This window comes from Perna viridis, chromosome 7 (assembly GCF_037379345.1).
Source record: "Perna viridis isolate PV_CMFRI_1.1 ecotype Kerala chromosome 7, ASM3737934v1, whole genome shotgun sequence".
NCBI classification, from domain to species: domain Eukaryota; kingdom Metazoa; phylum Mollusca; class Bivalvia; order Mytilida; family Mytilidae; genus Perna; species Perna viridis.
Window position 1 is genome coordinate 42474030 of NC_142451.1, and position 21163 is coordinate 42495192.

Below are 21163 nucleotides of genomic sequence, written 5' to 3' on the forward strand. Positions count from 1 at the left end.
TCGAGTTGCTCATTTGCTTTTGTTACTTTGTATGTATGATTTTAGTTACTTTATGTTCTTTGTTGTGTATGTCTGTTTTCCATGTCTGATCTTTGTCCCTGGATTACATTCTTTTGATTACCGCTATAGCCTTGGTTCCATTGATTACTCTTGTATCATCGGTTCGATTGTGGGTACATTCATTTGATTTCTGTTATAATCTTATTTCCCTTGATTACCTTTAGATTACAATCTTTCGATTGAAATCTTACTTGTCCTAAAACGCTGTCCCACATAAGATAAAAAAAACCCGACTCCCCTATTTGTGCGAACATATAAATTTTGAACTATGGTATCCATGTTTTCTACGTTTAGGGTACTGTAAAAAGTGAAAGTTTTTTTTGTCATTATACAATTCGAAGATGTTATTTTTGCACAATACCTGTTATGTCTAGCTCAATAATTTTGCTCTGTTTGAATGGATTTTGATACTTTGAGCATTTTGTCCTTTGAAAGTAATTTAAAGGAAAGCAGAAAATGGATAATAAATTTTAATATTATAGTAGCTTATCTAACGTAACTTTATATATAACGAAACAATAGATAATTATTTGTTTAGGCATTCTGTCTTGGCCAAGGAACGTGCGTAGAGTGAGCTCCCCAATCCTGAAAAATCAAAATTCAATAAAACTGTAAAAAAAAGGTTTATACAAATATTCGTATGTATTAGTATGTAACTCCACAGCCAAGTAACCATATAAATAGACTATAAACGTTTTAGACTGAAATGGAATCCCACATTTTGACATATATAAACCTCATGTCAAAATATGAAAAGACAAAACGGGGGTATAAATTAAGGCAATTAAGTTTGCTTTATTAAATGCTACTGGTTAAAATAATAAGACCATTCTTCTTACAACGAGCTATTATAAATTAATTTTTAAAAAATAATAATGTTATGTTGAATTAAAGCGAGAATTACCGACGGCGGGTTGACAGAATCTGCCTGCAAGATCCTTGAATCAGTCTTTGAAATATAACTGGAATTTTTCTCCATTAGTCTTCTGATCAGGGATTGCAAACTTCTTTTTCTAGATACCTGTTTTATTACAACATAACTATTGATAATATGACAGAAAATGCAAGATCATTTACAACTGAATATTGTTCTGTAATGTGAAAAGTAAAATGACCTGATGACGGCAACATTATTCTGCAGACATGCTTATTTTCGTGGGTGATTTATTATTGCAAGTAAAGAAAAAAAGCTATGAAAACGTCAATTTGTTATTGTATACAAGTTAAACGGTGTGTTTCTCTAATAATTAATAGCAACGGAATCAATTTGATATTCTGGAACAAGTTTCCACAAAATAACAGTTTATGGTTATTCTAACAAAAGAAAAATAAAAAACATTTTTAAGATGACCATAAAAAGTAGATATGAAAAAAGAGAATAGCTTCATTCAAAACCACATCTTCAAAACATATCTGTTTAAATACTGGACCTTTTGCTACAACAATATTGAATTTCATAGGTATCTGTGTTTAGAGATAGGTAAGAGAAGTATATATTTATATTTGTACATATTTTTAAGAACCACAACCTTCTTGGGAGTCATATCTCCGAGAGATTTACGGACAGAATCGAGACATGTTGTTTTCTTTCTGTCCCCTTTTTTTATTGTAATAAGCAGTCGTGATGCTCTGTTGCCCTCAGGATTCTCATATAGTTCCCCTGGGAGAAAATCTTCCTCGTGTATAATGATTGTTGCGAAATACCTATTGGAAAGAGATATAAAAAAGGAATATGGTATGATTGCCAATGAGACGACAAACACTAAAATCCAAGCGACGAACAATCAGTTTTCTAGAGGACACAATACAGTCTTCAATAATGGGCAAAACTTACACCATAAAGCAAGCTGTAAAAGGCCCCAAAATAAATGAAGTTAAACTTCATAACAGCCAAAAATCGACTTAATTTATAGAAAAAACGATAGGCATCCAGGAGCCTGAATCGCTCACTTGGTTGAATTTTGCCTTTCAAAGGCAATTAATTTAACAAGAAGTCCAAAAATTTTGAATCAAGAAGAGTTTCGTTCGATCATTTCCGCAAATTGAAAGTTTCCTTCTAATCATAGTTTTCAAGATATTGGTTGATAACTGTAAAAAAAAAACATCATTTTTCATCTTTCAATGGCAATGACTCTTACAAGAAATCGTCTGACAACTTTTATTCCTGAAAACTTTTGTAGTCCTAATAATAAGGATAATTTCAGCTATTAAAAGAATTTGGCTAAACCTAACAGTTTTGGAGATTTATGCAAAAAACTACTTTCTGACCCCTATGTTCTATTTTTAGTAACAGCGGTTTTGATTTTTGATAGATCTAAAATCCTCACAATCGTTCTATGCAGGATACACCAAGGAACATTCATACCAAGTTTGGTTTCAATTGGTCAAGTAGTGTCAGAGGAGGAGATTTGTGAAAGAACTAACATTAAAAATAGCAAAATCGTTGAAACAATGCAATAACTCCAGCATGGCTTAACGAATTTAAACCAAAATTTGACCACAGAGAGATCTTATCATGCTGAACACTTTTACCTAATTAGAATTTCGCTTAACCTTACGGTTTTGGTATATGCGAAAAACAACAGTTTGACCCCTATGTTCTATTTTTAGTGAAGGTGGCCATTTTTTTTTCGACAGATAAAAAATCCCCACATCAATTCCATGCAGGATACCCAATGAAACATTCCTACCAAGTTTAAATTCAATTGGTCTAGTAGTGTCAGAGGAGAAGATTTTTGAAAGAAATGACATTAACAATAGCAAAAGTTGTTGAAACGGAGCAATAACCCCAACATGGCTTAAAGATTTAAACCAGAATTTGACCACAGATAGACTACATCATGCTGAATATTTTTACTATTGTCAGAATTTAGCTAGACTTTAGCTAGCCAGAATATATAGGAGATATATGCGAAAAACTACTGTCTGACCCCTATGTTATATTTTTAGTAACGGCGGCCATGTTTCTTGACAAATCAAAAATCCCCACATCAATTCTATGCAGGATACCCCAATGGAACATTCATACCAAGTTTGGTTCTCAATGGTCAAGCAGTTTCGGAGGAGAAGAGTTTTGTGTAATTGTTAACGACGACGACGGGCGACGACCATGACGGACACCAAGTGATGGCAATAGCTCACATGGCCTTTGGCAAAATTAAAAACTTGAATTAAAATATTGTTCAAATAAATGTTGTTGAGACGACACTTATCAATAGTGTGAATGTTTAGCATCATGATAATATAACAAAGTCTACTATACTAGTTAGAAATATTTTTAAAACATTAGCATGTTTAGATTGTGAGTAATTATTTAAGTATTTGTGAAAACAGGTATTAATTATATTTTGGTGAACTGAAATAGTTTTTTTATAACTAAATCGATTTTTAACAAAATAAAACAAAAATTTTATATTGTTTTCGAAACGACATATATGTCATATGAACCTCTAGATATGAGCTATGAGTTATCGAATTACAGTGTATGTTTTAATTGCTTCGCCTCTGTTTTCTATGCTTTTACTATGCCCACTGACTATCTATTTATTGTAACGCCGATCAGTGATGTTTTTAACTTAATTGGATTCCTCATATACAACTATCCTTACCCAGAGTCGGCATGGTAAAAGTATTTTTTACCGGTAGTATCTTTGTCGAGGTCAGCAAGAGTTGACACTTTCGTCCATTTTGAAATACCAAATACATGAGGGTTGAACCGTTTCAGCTCAAATTCTGCGTTTGGTGGTAAACATACTCCTAGTCGAACATAGTTGCTCCTACAAAGGTATTGAGTACTAGTGTAGTTAAATCTGCCGAAACATTTCCCTGTATGAACCTGGATAAACGACTGGCCCAATTGTTCAACTGTATCCATTGGACAAAGAGTTATCCACTAAATAACATGTATAGACTGCATTAAAATTAACATGTGGATACTTTTTGTACAGTCAAAATGCATCTATAACCACTATATACCAGTCTATATATATAGTTAAGCCTATCTTAACAGAGAAATTTAGCTCCGGGCACATTTCACTATATCAAGAATTGTTTCAATCCTTAAGGGAAAACTCGTGGTTATTGAATACTAAAAACGTTAATATCATTTCTTTGAAGCAAGCAATTCCGCATGGTTTGCAGGCACTTCAGCTAATCATTTGAATGTATGGTTTTCTTGTTTAAATCTACATAAATTCAATTAAATGAATCAAGGAATATTTTACCAGAAAATTAGCTCCGGATATTAAACTACATAAGGTAACCTGCACGGTATTTTCGAATTTTACTTGAAAAAAACTCCTGTTTTCAGAAATTACACTGTACTTTTATGGTTTGCCTAAATACTCACTTAGTTATTGCCCAAGTTTGGAAATGGATCTCCTTTGGGATGTCCGAGTTAAAGTACATTGTATAACTAAATTCTCCACCAGTGGCTACCAAGAATGGAGCCTGACGGTCCATGTCAGAATCTAATGCTGCATCAACGTCATCATCTCTCACCATGGTAACGATTTCTTCGTTGTCTATCTTAGAGTTGTCTATCACCCTTATCTACAAAATACAACTTTGTTTCTTTAAAGAGCAATTAAGGGAACCAAGATTGTAGCAGAAATTAAAAGAAATTATCTTACATGTTTTTATGTTAGTCTTTCACATAGAATATAAATTTAACATTGGGGTATTAATCTTAGAATAAACCGCAGAGTTGTTCTTTTAAGTCAGTTTCATAAGAAATTGGTTTTCAAAACTATTACTTAGAAGTAAGAATTAATAGTAAGGTTTATATCAATAAAATCTATAAATATATATTTATAATATTAACACATTATACGTAACTGTTTGAACGAGATAGTGTTTATTTCCCTAGATACATATGTTATAATTTCAATGAAATTTTACCGTCGCATAGTTATTACAGCACCATGCCATGTTCCAATTGTCACGTGATTTACAATTAGATGTCACATGGAACGCTTCCGGTCTTACTATTGTCGCCGTCACTGATTGGTCATTACACGATGCTTGGGAAACAGTCTCGCCGTCATCTCGAACCAGGTGATTATCGTCGCCATCTAGGTTGGTAAATTGTTCATCTTCAGGACTATAGTCGTTTACTCTGTTACCTTCCGTTGGCTTTGTAGTACGTAGAAATTTCATTAATTTCCAACATAATTCTTTATGATACCGCACAGATATCCGTGATACAAATTAATTTTAATTATAAAAAGTAATGTCCAGTGTGCAACGAGGCTTTTAAAAATACAATATGTTCATATGTTCGACTTTTTATGAGCAACTCGGCCGGTGTTTCTAGAAAAGCATAGGACGCTTACTCTACCGGTGCACCTGGTCCATGCTCCCAATTTTTAGTGGAGTCTGAATTGCTCATTTAATTTTGTTACTTTAAATATCATCGTTGACAACTGACAATTATACTTATTTTCGCCTTGCCCAACATAATCTAATGGTGAGCATAATTTCCGCCGACATATGATTTTAGTTACTTTATGTTCTTTGTTGTGTATGTCTGTTCTCCATGTCGGGTCTTTGTCCCTGGATTACGTTCTTTTGATTACCGCTATAACCTTGGTTCCCTCGATTACTCTTTCAATGCCCGATAATCTCACACAAAAAAAGTTGCATATTACGCTTTCAATTTTATTTTACTCATTGTAATTCAATTTAGTTATTTTGCAGCTTTTAAACAATCCTTCGCTTTTCTAATGATAAACGTGTGCACTATTTATTGCAATTTTTCCCACTTCAGAGATTAACTTACATCAACAAATCCAAACTTGGCATTTGTAATTGTATTCCGGGAAGAAAATGCATCGTTTCTACCCTGCGGAAAACCTATAGCACCCATTTTGTAATAATCATTTGTATCTTTGAAATCCGCAAACCATATATCTTTGTAGAAAGTTGGTCCAGTTCTGTACTCTACTCCATTTCGTATTCTTGTACGCATAACCCTGCAAATGTGAAACAAGAACGAAATCATAATCGAAAATTGAAAGAAGTAGCAGAAATACCTTGAACCAACAATAAAAAAACAGAATATTAAATGTTAATAAAGCAACCTGGTTACAACTTGAAGCTAATAAAGTTAATAACAAAAAACAGGCCAGGTTCCATATACAAACCTCATATTCACTCAAATTTCGAACGAACAGCCAGATCGCTTGAAATTGAAAATTTAGGAAAATTCGTGTATTTGAGAAAAATCTCAGTTTGCTATCCTTTTTAAAGTTGACCTTCATCAGGATTGGTGCATCGGTAGAGTAGGAGTCTATCGCTTACTTAGTACTATAAACAACTGCATGTTTGTTCATGTCACATGTGGTTCAACTGATAGATAAAAGAGTTATCAAAGGAACTAAGATTCTAGCGGAAATTAAAATGAATCCAGGGACAAAGACCAGACATGGAAAACAGACACACACAACAAAGAGCATAAATAACCAAAATAATACATACACAGTAACAAAAGTAAATGAGCAACTCGGTCTCCACTAATACTGGGAGAATGGACCAGGTGCATCGGTAGCTTACCGTAACGATCCACGAGTTTATGATGACGACCATAAAACTTCTGTTGTGATTACTTCAATCTTGTAGCAACACCACCCTGTTCCAGAAGCCTAATTGTAAGAAGTCTAGCGCAATGCAAAAAGTCTGCATAGTTACGACAAGCTCTGTCATAACGCATGAGTTGTGATATGAAAACTCTATACGTAAGTGCTGAAGGGATTGTGCGACAGGTGAAAGGAAAGTTGACAATGCAAAATGAAAAGCCATCGCGTTTGTCGTATATTTGGTCATTAGTTTTCCTTTACCATCGATCTCTAAGTGTAGGTCATGATATGAGGCTGACTTCACAATGTCTGTAGCATCCTTTGTCTCAAATTCTTTGCGGTAGATGTGATATATAAAATCCACGAAAATAGAATTATTTATTGATAATACATCATCTATATAGCGGAAACTGAGATAAAAGGATTATCAGATCGGCTATAAAGTCAGCGTCATAATAGCGAAGGAATAGGTCAGTAAGTAGAAGAGCACAATTTGTTTCCAATGGAATGCCGACCGTTTGTTGAAAAAACGCGTCCACCACACTGGACAAATAAGTTGTTGATAAAAAATTCCAGCATCTTGGAAACACCTTCGGTATATTTGGAAGATGATTTGGAATCTCCACCAATAATTACATATTTGTATTTAGGTGTACCGTCGTTTTAGAGTAACAACGATGTATAAACGTTTTTAAGTCGGGATTTTAACTGAATATGGGAAATAGAAGAATAAAGAATTGAAAAATCATAGGTCTTAATTCCTTTGAATTCTGAAAATAATCTTGATTTGAGGGTTTACAGGGGATCTTTCGAGTTTTTTTTGCAAGAAACTATGTAAAGAATGATGAAGTAAATTTTAGTCAAGGTTTTTGCATGTAACGCTAGTGTGAATTTCAAGTTTTGGTGATGATGTAGAATCACTTACTGTTTCTTGTAATAAAAATTAAATAAATAAAACTCATAAAATGTTCATAGCGCATACAGAAAGCCTAGTTAGACAAATTGATTTTTGAAATATAAATAATACGTCATCCATATCGTACGCTAATAATGATAACTAAAAAAGGAAAAGAGCTACATAAACAAACAGAAAACGAACGGATATGGTGAAACGTAACAAATGCCCCAGCGTTTAATCTAAATACAAAGTAGTAAGATCTCTTTCAGAGATCACTAAAAGGTTTTCAATAAGTGTAAACACGGCTTTGATAAGCTCTGGAAGGCCCTGACAACAACCAATTTAAAAAACACGGTAACTGAACGATGACAATTCTACAAAATCAACCTAAAAAGTAATATTACGATACAATGACATATTAATGACCAACATCTCCTGGCTATGGACAGGCGCATGAAATCTGCTGTGGGTTAAACTAGTTTTTAAGGCCTTAACGATCCCCTTTAATGTAAAGTAAAATGAACTGAAATAACATACAAACACACTATAAATTTCATTCAATAATACATCCAATTTCCTCCATGGAATACCTCAACATTAACCGTATAGACAAATGATATATGCACTTTAAAGAACGCTCGCAGTTGCTGTATGCTAGCTTAGAATATATTGAAGAAATAGAAAGACAAAGAGGAAGTATTATGCTCCTTGAACTACCTGTAAATGATATTTCTGATTATTGTCGAGATGCATACTGTCATTTTAAGGAAATATTGCAATACCTGTAACAATAAAACATTACTTGAATATAGATAACATTTTATCAAAAGAGTGCAAAAATTCATTATTGCATTAATACAAGTATATCATAAATTAGTAAATTTTATGTAGCCTATCTGGTTACGTACATGTTCATACCACCCGGGAAAGAACGTTGCAGGGGCCCATCTTTTGGTAAGAAAGATTCTGGGACTCCGTAATTATCAGAATCTCCAATGACAATACTTCTCTCAAAGAACTGTGTATGAGTATTGTCCCTATAAATACATTTTATTTCGTTCTTATATAAAATTAAAAACAGTGGTGTATAGAAATGGGAATAGATATCGTATACATTGACACTGAAAATCTATATATTTCTAATAACTTGATTCAATTATTAATCCGACAAAAAGACAGATCAAAGATAAAACACTGTATATAGATCATTTCATATTTTATATTTCTTCTCGATTGTGCCTTTGGTTTAAAACTTATATACATTATCAACTTTCGCACGAAACTTTTTTTTCTTCCAAAGTAGAGAAAGTGTTTGTAAGTTTAGATACCGTTAATACAAAAGGCATAGACACTCCTCTTTCGATCTTAACATTACACGTACCTTTTTATGTATAGTATCAGTGGTAATTGCTGAAATTTTTTTTTCAAAAATCATTTTGATCACCACAAATTTGAACCCCTAGTCTCATGATAGTTAAACAAAAACAGCCAAGTTAAAGATATTATTGTTAACGTGAAAGGAATTCACTAGCTTGCATTATTATGTTTTTTGTCACGCCTTCGTTACAATTAGCTGAAATATATTATTCATACTCACTTAAGCATAGCCAATCCTGTAAGACCATCTGACATTCTAAAACAATGTTAACATGTATTTCAATCAATACTAAGATACTGTCAAATTTAAAAGAAACCTATTTATTTACAGCTTCTTTTAAGTAAAAAATAATTTCTGAGAACGTGAGGAAAATATATACTGAAAGTCATAACAGTATACATTTGTTATAGTTTTCCTTTCCTCTTTCGTCTACCCCGGACTTGATTTTTTTTTATGAGCAACTCAGCGGGTGTTACTAGAAAAGCAGAGGACGCTTACCCTACCGGTGCACCTGCTCAATGCTCCCAGTTTTTAGTGGAGTCCGAGTTGCTCATTCGCTTTTGTTACTTTGTATGTATGTTCTTTGTTGTGTATGTCTGTTTTCCATGTCTAGTCGTTGTCCCCGGATTACATTCTTTTGATTACTGCTATAACCTTGGTTCCCTTGATTACTCCTTCTGAACTTACACCCCTTAAGTATCAAGAAAAAAACGAATAATGAAAGCATTAGGACATCTTAGAATCTAAGATTCGAACACCGCTGAGAGTGCAAGACAGAGAGATCACAAAAGATACCCAAGGTTTAGATTTCAAGTTTTGTAACGATGCTCTGTCGAGTTAAACAACATTGAAATATTACCCGAGGGCGTCTGAAATTTCTACGTCTTCTAATTTCTGGTGGTGTTTGATTCTTTTTCTCACTTTGAAAAATAAATCTGTGTTTTTCAAGCCAAGTAAGAACGCCTTGGTTGACAAAAATGTGTTTACGTCATAAAACACTATTTTGTGACTTTAGGAATAAGGAGATCTCAAATGGCTTCATATAGGAAAATTCTGGTATCTTTAGTGATAAAATACAAAGACGTTAGAATTCTAAAACACGGCATAAAGTATTTCAGTCCGAATTCCTTATGACTTTATTTTTCGTCTTTGTCTTTTCTAAAGTATCTTTATTAGAATATTCATTCATAAAAATCTCAATAACTGCTTCGATTTAATTAAAAAAAAAATTCCATTCCTTTTTTTCTTTTACAACTGGATGAGAGTGTAGACTAAATTGTCAAATTAATAACATCGGCTACAATATTACTTGTTAATAATCCCATATATGGAAACACTTACGATGAATTGGTAAGATAAATACATCCACCTCTTATCCATGCATTGAAACCTCTGTTTTTGTATCCTGGGAAAGTTTAGATTATTTTTTATTTATAAGAAAAACATCTGTCAATAAGAACGGAAAAATTTATAAAAGACCAGATGAAAAATTATGTAATAGAAAGGCCCAAAATATATCATTAAATCAAATGTGGAAAACATAAACGTTGCTTAAAGTGAAAAATGAAAAGTTTGGCAAGGAACCTTCCTCAATAAAAAAAAAAGCGATAGAGTTGTGTGATGAACAATTCAAAAAATATCTAAACAAACGACTACTTTTCAATACTATGTTTTTCTAAATATCAAAACTAGTAATCACTTTTGAAAACATTTTTTCCTGCGATTTCATACGTATTGACGAAGAATGGATGCTTAAAAAAAATTAAAAAATCGCTTAATAATAGAAACGAGGTAATCGATTACAACATTCCCTGAGTGAAGAGAATTCTAAGCGAGTGTGTTGTTGTGGTTATTTTGAAGCACTTATGACAAACATCATATAAATTTAACACTGAAATTATTTTATGTTGCAAACTTCAAAGGAACTAAATTTTCATCTCACATGGAATGTTAGGTATATTATACGTGTAATATGCATATGGTATTAAACGCTTAAGTACTAATCATAAAATAATTCAAAAACATTTCAAATAACACAAAAGCATACCTTTCTCATATTAAATATCACATATATAAATGCTTTCTAGTTCATTTTTTTCAAAATTTGTCAATTTATGATAAACGAGAAAATTGTGCTAAAATTGTTTTTGAACTGTCTGAGAATCAGTTAAGATATGTTCCTTAAATTTAATAAGATTACACAAATTGGCCGAGACTCATTTAAGAAATCCTCTGAATATGGTTCTTAGCTCTTTCCATTAGAAATATTACCCTCTTAGATTACCTGTAAATCGGTTGAGATAAACGCAGTCTTGTTCACATTTACTATAATCTTCAATACAGTTGTTTTCTACAGGGTTTTTCATCGGTCGATACTTGTTGTAACCAGAGGATTCTCCATTTGGCTTCAGAATGTTGTCTAATTGTAGTCCAGTCTTGTATGATAAATTCAGCGTATATTATGTATATTTAATTAATAAATAAAGTAAAACTCCATTTTACCATTGTTTTACCACAGGCTGTCCATTTAAATCGCATTTTTTACTCCGAGCGATAGCGAGTGGTTAGATTACGACATAAATGGCCAGTCGGTGGTAAAACAATGATAAAATGGAGTATCTGTGTTTTATTTCGATTCTAAAAGGATTAGGTTTTTATCATATCGTTGAATAGACGCAGTCTATGATATTGGTCATATGTTTATCACTTTTTACCATGGCTGTGGTCTAAAGAGCCTTGAAACACGTCATATTAGAATCGTCTAACAGATAGGAATTACGAAAAGTAACTTCACTAATTACTTTACATTGTCTGAGACGCTAAGAATTTGAATTTGAAAATAAACTATCACACCCATCTTTATCAGTTGTAATAATTTTATATTACTTAATTATATACATGCCATCTTATTATTGGTTTTCTGTTGTATAAACGATGTAACATTTAAGATATTCAAAGTTTTAGAACAAAAGACAATTTATATAAAATTATGCTTCAACAAATTAAATTGAAAAGACTCTAAATAAGTTTCATTATGTATAGTGGACAAAAAATATTGGTAGGAACATTGTACATAACTGTTTTTTTTATTTTGAAAATAAAAAAAGAAGTATTTTGTAAACACGGTTATTTTCACAACATCGTGTGCTTAGCATTACACACTAATAATGTTATTTTTGATATGTTAGAGCTTGCCGTAACTACGGAGACTTTTTGCACCGCGCTAGACTTCTTATAATTAGGCTTCTGGAACAGGATGGTGCTGCTACAAGATTGAAGTTATCACTGCAGAAATTTTATGGTCGTCATCATAAACTAGTGGATCGCTACGGTGTATCAATCTGCACCATGAGAACCGATTTGAGCAACGTGTCATAGTTTTCCTTTCTTCTTTAATCTACCCCAGACTTGACATTTTATGAGCAGCTCGGAGTGTGTTTCTAGAAAAGCAGAGGACGCTTACCCTACCGGCCGGTGCAGCTGGTCCATGCTCCCAGTTTTGAGTGGAGTCCGAGTTGCTCATTCACTTTTGTTCCTTTGTGCGTATTATTTTGGTTATGTGTGTCTGTTTTCCATGTCTGGTCTTTGTCTTTGTCCCTGGATTACATCCTTTTGATTTCCGCTAGAATCTTGGTTCCCCCATGATTACTCTTTAAAATATCATATTTAAGACGGAACCAAGGACTAATAATCTGATCTTAAGTAATCACGTGCTTACCGAGCCTCCAGAATGGGCAACGTTATTTTCGAATTCATATACTCTTGTGAATCTGGCCTCTAATTTCTTCATCCATGGTTTACCTGACGGATCGTTCTTGTGGGCATCGTCAATCAATGGTTCATCTGGATAGTTGTACCAGTATCCTCTACACTATGTAAAAAGGTTTATTTTAACTTTTATTTTTACGTTTTATTCATATTTCATTTGTATTTAGTTCCTTTTTATCTTTTAAACGTGTCTATTGTTTACTAATTTAATATTCTTATTTACGTGTAGTTTGAGCCACTTCACAACATATATTATTTTTATTTTGAAAATGAGCGCGGTTTAATAAATATTTCTAACCAATTAGAAATTATCCAATTGCAGAATTGACATTCCTACGGGGTTTGAAATAAAAGTAATTAGTACCGAATTCGTTATCATAAATTGGAAAGGGAGATAACCAATAGTATAAACTGGCAAAATCAAGGATAAACAGAAAAATGGAATTAGCCAATGTATTCATGGCTTCCATCTATAGTGGCCAAAATAGCTCCGGTTAAAGTTTGTGTTGGGCAGTTGAGAGTCTAACAGTCAAAATGGGAAAGCAACAGACAACTAAAAAAAAATTAAATGTGTTACAAGCGTAACAACACGCAGTTACAGAACTTCTGAATTGGGGGTAGTTTTAAGAATTTCGAAAACAATTACCATGACACATGTACTTCACTTACATGACTGCCTGCAGCTACATTGTTCCTTAAATAGTTCTTAGGGTTAGTAACCCAGAATGTTGTGGGACATCTGAATAACAAAGCAAGAGTAATCGCTAGCCAAATACAGGTCTGTATGCATATTAGGACTATATTTACGTAAAAAATGGATTTCGTAGTTAGAAAGGCGTTGTTCACTAATATGAACTAATATCATGTATCATCTCTTCAATTGACATTGTCTGAATATTATATGGATTGGTACTTAATTAGAAGGTATGTTTCACAAAAATTTCAAATCACCCTATTTTGATAAAAGCTTGTGAACTAACATCAAATTAGTAATAATAAAATCCACTCCGTATGTTAAAACTGTTGTATATATTGATTTATATTAAAAATGTAAATTCGTAACGCTTTTACATTTTATAGAAGAGCACGTACGTTCTGTCTGTCGGTATAAGTCCTCTCCCTTTAGGTGGATCTTCTGTCCCTAAACCAAGATTCCCATCGAAGATATTTCTCTGTTCTGATCCATCTTCTAAGAAGTATGAGTGACCGATAGTCTTGTAACATACATTTTCTTCAATCTGAAATATTATTAAGTTGTTTAGAGAAGCTTTTTCCTTAAATAAGTTATCAACGTCAATACACTCATAAATAAATGTGACGAGTGTCGCTAGCAAAACAGGATATGTTTGCCCTTCCGGAGTATCCGATGTCACTCCCGTTTTTTTTTATTTTTTTATTTTTTTTTTTTGTCTTATTTTGTCTTTGTTTTTTGTTTTGTTTTCACTTAAATTTTGTTTTTTATTCAATGAAATCCATTGGCAGGGGACAACAAACATGATAGCATGAGATTACATATTCAATAAACTTACCAATACTCCCATTGTATTATGAATGGTAACACATCTTGTATTCGTATGGTGAATAGAGTTTTGACGAATCCAAGGTCTCTTGTCGAGGTCGTCGTCAACATTCCCACACATGTGAAAATGAATTGAATATGATCCTACAAAAGACATACTAGTATTTTTAAATTATTTGAATAACTAATTTGTTACAAAGGATAATCAAGGGAACCAAGATTCTAGCGGTAATCAAAAGAATGTAACATTCCAGAGACAAAGACCAGACATGGAAAACGAACACACACAACAAAGAACATAAAATAACCAAAATTATAGTTACTAAGCAACAAAAGTAAATGCCACTAAAAACTGGGAGCATGGACCAGTTGCACCGGTAGGGTAAGCGTCCTCTCCTGTCAAGGAATAGTAATAAGAAGTAGTTATGACAAAGACACCAACTAGATTTAACTCTTCGACGAGACATTACCGTGGTGCAACAGTACATTATAACACATATAACAAAACGAAAACAGGGAAAACAAATGTGCTAAGGAAGGATGAGTTGATTCTCTTTATGCAATATACACCCGTACTACTGGATGAAGGTCAACTTCTATGAGAGTTTGAAGTCACCGATTATATTCGACTCTTTACATTGGTCAGTGAGGTCATGGGTGTCGACTGTTGATTTTTTTACATCTCGACTTTAGATTACAGGCCACATATCTTTGCCGGGTTAGTTCCAACGTAAATCGTAATTTCCAGAGATGTCTAAAACGTAACCCAGAGATGTCTAGAACGTAATTTCCAGAGATGTCTAGAACTTAACCCAGAGATGTCTAGAACATAACCCAGAGATGTCTCTAATGAATTATTACTTCTTTCAATACAAAAAGTTGATTTACTAATGAAACACAAGGAAATATAAATCCGTATCTTTTGATATAACACAAAATAACTACGTCGACAATTAAGCGTAGTTAAGTGTGGAAAACGTTTCGAAAAACATTCGTATAAGCAACAAAAAAAAAAAGATGTATGAACTTTGATAAATTATCCTGATGTATCGCTTTAAAGGGCAATGCAAATATCCCAGAACAAAGAAAAAAACGACAAATCAGTGTACCGTAAATGATATGAAAGAAAGAAAGATAAATAGACTGCAATAACAAACCTAAAATCTCTTGTTGACCAAGGTTCTCGAATTCACCACCTTCTATGTGTACCGAGTCAAACCCATTTAAGACCTACAATTAAAATGGGTTTTAAGGCAAAAAAATGTCTGTTTAAGGTTGCATTGAATGAAAAAATATGGCAGTTTGATATTCTACTAATTTTGCCGGTAAAATCAGTTGTGTAGCGACAGTGGTGAAGACATACAACATTCAGCATAAATAGTATTTTTTTATTTTAACTACCAGCTCAAAATTTGACGATTAGAGATAAACATTTGTTAATTTAAAGCATGTTCTAGTCTATTTTCCACTAAAGTTCAAGAACTATACAAACGTAGAAATGTATTTTGGCTTCTGAAAATGTTCTGTGGTTTAAATGAAATCGAATATTAACTTTGTACGATAAAAATGCATTTTAACGACTAACCTTAATGTGACCCCCGTAGAATTCACTAGTTGAGGCATCCTCTGAAGTAAACTTGACGTTCCTGGAGAGTAAACCGACCTCACCTCTCATATCTACCCCCTTGTAAATCTGTCCGTAATGGGTGAACTTAAGGGGTGCTAAAATAATTAGATACCGTATTTCCCCATTGCGTTTCCGCTTAGAATATGCAGACTTACTTTTGAATATTCCTTCACTTATAAAATTTAAATATATCAAGTTAATGGTCTTATTTGCAGCATTTCAAGTAATTTTCCTGTTGTCATGTGACGTTTTTTTACAGCCATAATATTTTTTTCAAAAACTGGATCGACACAATCCAAATATTCAAACAACTGTAATTTTTGGAGGTTGTTGAATGAGTCATAACTGGTAATTGCATATAATGTTGCGCTTCTCCTGTGATAGACATAGGTAGTTAAGATTCTTTTTTTTTCCATAGAATAAAAAAAATATTATGACTTAACACAAAAAGAAAAAAATCAAGAATAAAACATAACTGCGGTATTCAAAAATCTGATCGTGAGTTATAAAATACTAATTTCATTAAAAATACTTGAAATTGATCAGGAAATATTTAAAATGTCATTAAACTTTCCAGGTATTTTGTATGATAACACTTTAAATTTATGCTTTTTTCAAATTTTTAACTATGTATCGCCGGTACATTGCTTATTCCGTTAGTCGATGGAGAAGCGGAAAGTTTGATTAGATGCAGAAATCATCAATTTTTCAATTAATTACAAGGTGCGGTGACACTTACCTGACAACTGTATTTGATTGGCTGATGGAATTGATAACACTGTTACCTCTTCCGCTTGGTCCGAATCAAAATCAGTAGATGCCATAACCAGTTTATCTCCTTCAAAATGCGAACAGATATGTTACCATACCATTTATTCGTTTTTAAACAGTAACACTCACATTTATAATACTCTTTGATTTTGATAAATCAATAGCTGTGAAAAGGAAAAAACAAAAACTAACAAAACGAAAAAAAATACGCCAAGACATTTTTTAAGTGTTAATGTAACCTTGTTGTTTCCTGCTGTGATTTCATTGTTAATATTCGTGCATTTGCAAATGGCATTCCATGCATAACCTCATTAGGGTTTTTTTTGTACATTTTTGTCTATTAACCATTTAAATTAAATCAGTTAAAATTTGTCCTTCAAGTTTTTGTACTGTTGTATATTTCAAAGGCGGATCTAGAGATTTGTAAAAGGGCAAAATAGCCTGTCATTAACATTGAAAATTAGGACTTTCATTCACTTGTGGTAATAAAACAATACTGATTAAAAAATTTGGGATTATTTATAGAACAATATTCATTTCTGAATATTTCCAAGTTTAAACATAAAAAAAACTACTATTCAATTTAAAAAGCGGACTTATACAAACCCTCTTCGAATCTGCCTATGTATTCCTATGTAAGTGTACCTTGCTTCCACGTAGAGACATCATCTAGAAGAGTGATTGTAGGTCTATACAGCGTATCGTCATACACGTGAAGATATAGTTTAGAGTTGCAGCTCATTGCTTTGTTCAAAACGTAGCTTTCCATGACATAGGCTAACCCTTTATAGTACATCTTAGCAAAAACTGAATGATGCTTTCCCGTATTCGCTTCAAAACTTTCTATAGTCGAACTAGAGTCACCTAAATACATTCAAAGAATATTGTTTATTTCACATGTATTATACATTTGTAATTATTTTCGATGGAATTAGACTGAGACGTTTAATTACAAAGTATGAAGAAAAAAAATGTAAGAAAATGAATAAAATAATGACCTGAGTATTATGAACAACTGTCCTGTAAAACGGCGAAAACAAATTGTACAACATACTAGTAATGAAATGAATTTCGTTATGTGTCCATCTATGGGAATCCCAGCGTCATTTCATGATATTAAGATTTGAGTCTAGACTTGGAATGAATGCCTCTTTCCCATCTTATGTTCAACAAATTTGTCAAAAATAGTTTGAAGACCATAGGTGGCCTTGAGGGGACAAGTTATGTCGTCACAATACTTTAATTTACTATGACGTCATAGCTTACGACTAATTTTACTCACGATTTTTGTGAAAAGGACCATAGTGGCCCTTTTCACAAAAAATCGTAAGAGTAAAATCAGTCGTAAGTTATGACGTCACAATACTATGATTTACTATGGCGTCATAACTTACGACTAATTTTACACTTACGATTTTTGTGAAAAGGACCTCAGATTTTTTTACTTAGCAAAGCACGACATTACTACCTTTAATAGTAAGCATAGCATATGCGCTCCCTTGGTCTGCATTCCGTAAAGGAGTCTGTTTCCCGATATGAGCTAGAGCTTCGATACCCTCATAAATTTTAGTGAGATCATGGTTGTCTTTTTCTGACACTATTTGTTTCTTAATGCCTATTCCAACAATCTGACCATCTGGTATATCTGAAAAAAAAATTAAAACACTCATAACACAACAAAATGATATTTATAACAAGTTAATCGAACAAATGATGTAAACATTTAGTCAAACTATCCCTTGCGGCCACGGTCTGGTCCATACGAATCTAATTAAGCATTAAAAGACTTATGTGGGCTGTATTTTAATATTTTGAATAACTCTCAGCATTCCAAAGCCTTCTTCTTTCCTTGAAATACTACTACCTTAACAGTTAACGTTCATTTTCTTATTGCTTTCCCCCTGTTTTGTTTGGTTACAGTTTGAATACCAAATCCGAAATGAATAAAATACTGTTCTTTGTAATGATAGTTGATGTTGGCATGATATCAATGTAAAATTTCATGTGAAAACATTATGGTATAAAAGAAAAAAGTAAAATATTTTTCACTGAAAAAGTATACTGAAATAAATGTTACCAGCAATTTGTGGATTAGTGTATAACATACCTCCAAGTGTTGTAAGAAACTGAGCAATTCTAATTTCTAGTTCATCCTCCTGGACAACTAATTCAAATCTATGGGCATAAATAAGCTGCCCATTTTCTGGGTCGATCACGTACACAATCAAACCTTTATCACACTTGTCATTACAGAAATCTAGATTGTCCTAAAAAGTGAAAGAATATTTAACTTATTACTTATTCTAAGTCAATCTAAGGAAAACAAACTTCCGAATGGCAGAGGTCTAGAATATCCTGGAAATAAAAAAAAATGCTTTTCTTACATTGAACTTAGACATGTCGAAGATGTTGAGTGAGAGATCCAATTCCGAATGAACAAAAGGGCTTTAGAACTGGTTAATTCAGAGGTCAGTATGTTTCTTTTATAATTTCAATTAAACGAGAAAAAGTATGCAATGTCATTGAATATGATTATCATTGTTATGTCTTTTTAAAGCAAAATCGATGTTATCCCAGTAGCTGCATTATCGGAGTACCAAACTTTGAACAAATATAGTTAAAACGTTACAGATGTAGGATTTCGACCAAAACATTTGGAATACCGATATGACCCTAAAAAGCTATTTTCATTTAAATAAATCTTGTTATTTCAGCTAACAAATAGGTTTGACACATTTTCTTCTTATAAATGTTTCGACATATTTTGATTGATTTACCTTGCCCTCCAGTATGTCCGGTACTTCTTGTAATCTAGGAGCAGTTTGAGCCAGCTTTGTCCATGGTAGACGCCGTTCGCCATGTATTTCCAAAGTTCCACCAGATTTAACAAGTAAAACTTTATCTTCCATTACTTCACCTGTGCAGAATATTTCAAATAATATATGACCATTTCTATCGCCATAGTAAAAAAATGTGTCTTCGTTCGCTATGGCACGTACCTGTCGATGCACATAGCGTAGGCTTTCATGAAAGGAGCTGCTGTGTGTTTAATGTGTTTGTTTTGTTTTTTTGTTTCCGGATTCTACTGTTTTTATCTGTTTTTATAAGCTTTGTTCGCCTTAAGAGCTTTAAGAAATCATTCAAGACCTACCCAAGAATGTAACCGTCACGTTTCCATCAAATAAACACGAGTTCGATCCTATAACGAACTCCCCCTCTATGTATATTGCGTGTACTTTAAGGTGCACAACTGTGTCTGGATCGAAAACAAGTTTGGCACCCGAAGAGATTGTCAGATGATGAAGTTTCGGTGGTTGGGAGTTCACTAGAACAGATCCTGTCAGTATGGCGTCATCATCGTCCTCCGGGACCTTTGTTTAAAAAACAAGAATATGTTGTTTAAAAGTGATATTGCTTCATACCAAATTTATTTCGTCCTTTAATATTTAAAAAAGTGCTTATAGTGTTACTTTGACTTGAAATTTAAGAGACGATGATAAAAAAAAATCATCCTCCGAATTTGAAATGTATGCTCTTTTGCCATTAATAGTTATCAACCATTTAAAAACGTATTTCATAAAAATAATTAAAAATGATTTTACAGGTACATGTACACCAGAAAATCAAGAATAAAGCTGATTTTAAATTATTTTTTTAAATCAAAGAATATGATGGGGGGAAAAAACACATCTTCCCAGCTCAAGAGGAAACCGATTTTTTTTTTAATCGTGCGAAACAACATATTAATATATAAATTTAGAAATATGATATAGATAACAATAGAAAATACCTTTCCGTCTTTCCATGCACTTTTGTCATCCCAATCTAATAAGCCTGTTTCTTTGTGCGGGCATGTCGAAACCACCAGGGCAATACTTGAAACAAAAAACAAGAAACTACGAACCCAGTCCATTCTTACCCAAGTTTAATTTTTGTGAGAAATAAAATTTCGATTTTCATCATTTCTAGTAGTTGATTTTGATTGGTTGGTGAATATACAGCGAGTTTTATTAAACCATTGAAAGATATATGAAGGAAAAAACTAAAAGACATTAACATATGTCCTAGGTTTCCTCGTCTTTGCTTTTGGCTGTAATTAAGTTTTTGTTTTTGTTTGTTTGTTTGTTTGGTTTTTTTTGTTTTGTTTTGTTTTGCTTTGTTATATATGTCATTACTTTCTTAACTTAGTCTGCATTCGAAATGATTGCACGTCCTTCAAATACCACTTTGTATAAGTTTCAACTGCAAGCCATGACATTAAAAAATACTGGTAACTGAAATCGGCAACGACTTATGTAATTAGTGTGTGCATATTTGGAAGGAAAATAAGCAAATTTTGAATAAAAAAATGAAACAAAATGATTTAAACTAGCTCTTGTATTCCCGCATTCAAAGCCGGAATACAACTGCAAGTTTTTATTCAATTGTGATTCACGAAGACTTCTTACTAGCAGTTTTATAATACAACATATGATTTGTGTAAGGTCGTTTTCTTATTCTGCAATAATGAATACGTATTTTTTAATCATAAATTCAGTCAAAGTTTACATTGTATAACCTTATTATA

The 21163-nt window shown here is 32.8% G+C and overlaps 1 protein-coding gene across 1 annotated transcript; it reads right to left on the minus strand.

Moving 5' to 3' along the window:
- Nucleotides 1-517: 517 nt before the first annotated feature.
- Nucleotides 518-20509, minus strand: LOC148612777 (cell surface hyaluronidase-like). The gene is made up of 24 exons (XM_088595404.1): nt 20387-20509; nt 19748-19967; nt 19374-19513; nt 18704-18863; nt 18065-18241; nt 17242-17460; nt 16565-16663; nt 15784-15920; nt 15356-15428; nt 14209-14342; nt 13772-13917; nt 13349-13418; nt 12630-12782; nt 11196-11346; nt 10253-10316; nt 9131-9166; nt 8442-8570; nt 5840-6032; nt 4960-5193; nt 4409-4611; nt 3669-3836; nt 1590-1764; nt 965-1081; nt 518-645 (listed from the first exon to the last, which is right to left on the minus strand). Exons 1-24 carry the CDS (start codon nt 20507-20509, stop codon nt 595-597), a joined length of 3372 nt encoding a protein of 1123 aa, XP_088451530.1. The 3' UTR covers nt 518-594.
- Nucleotides 20510-21163: the final 654 nt, after the last annotated feature.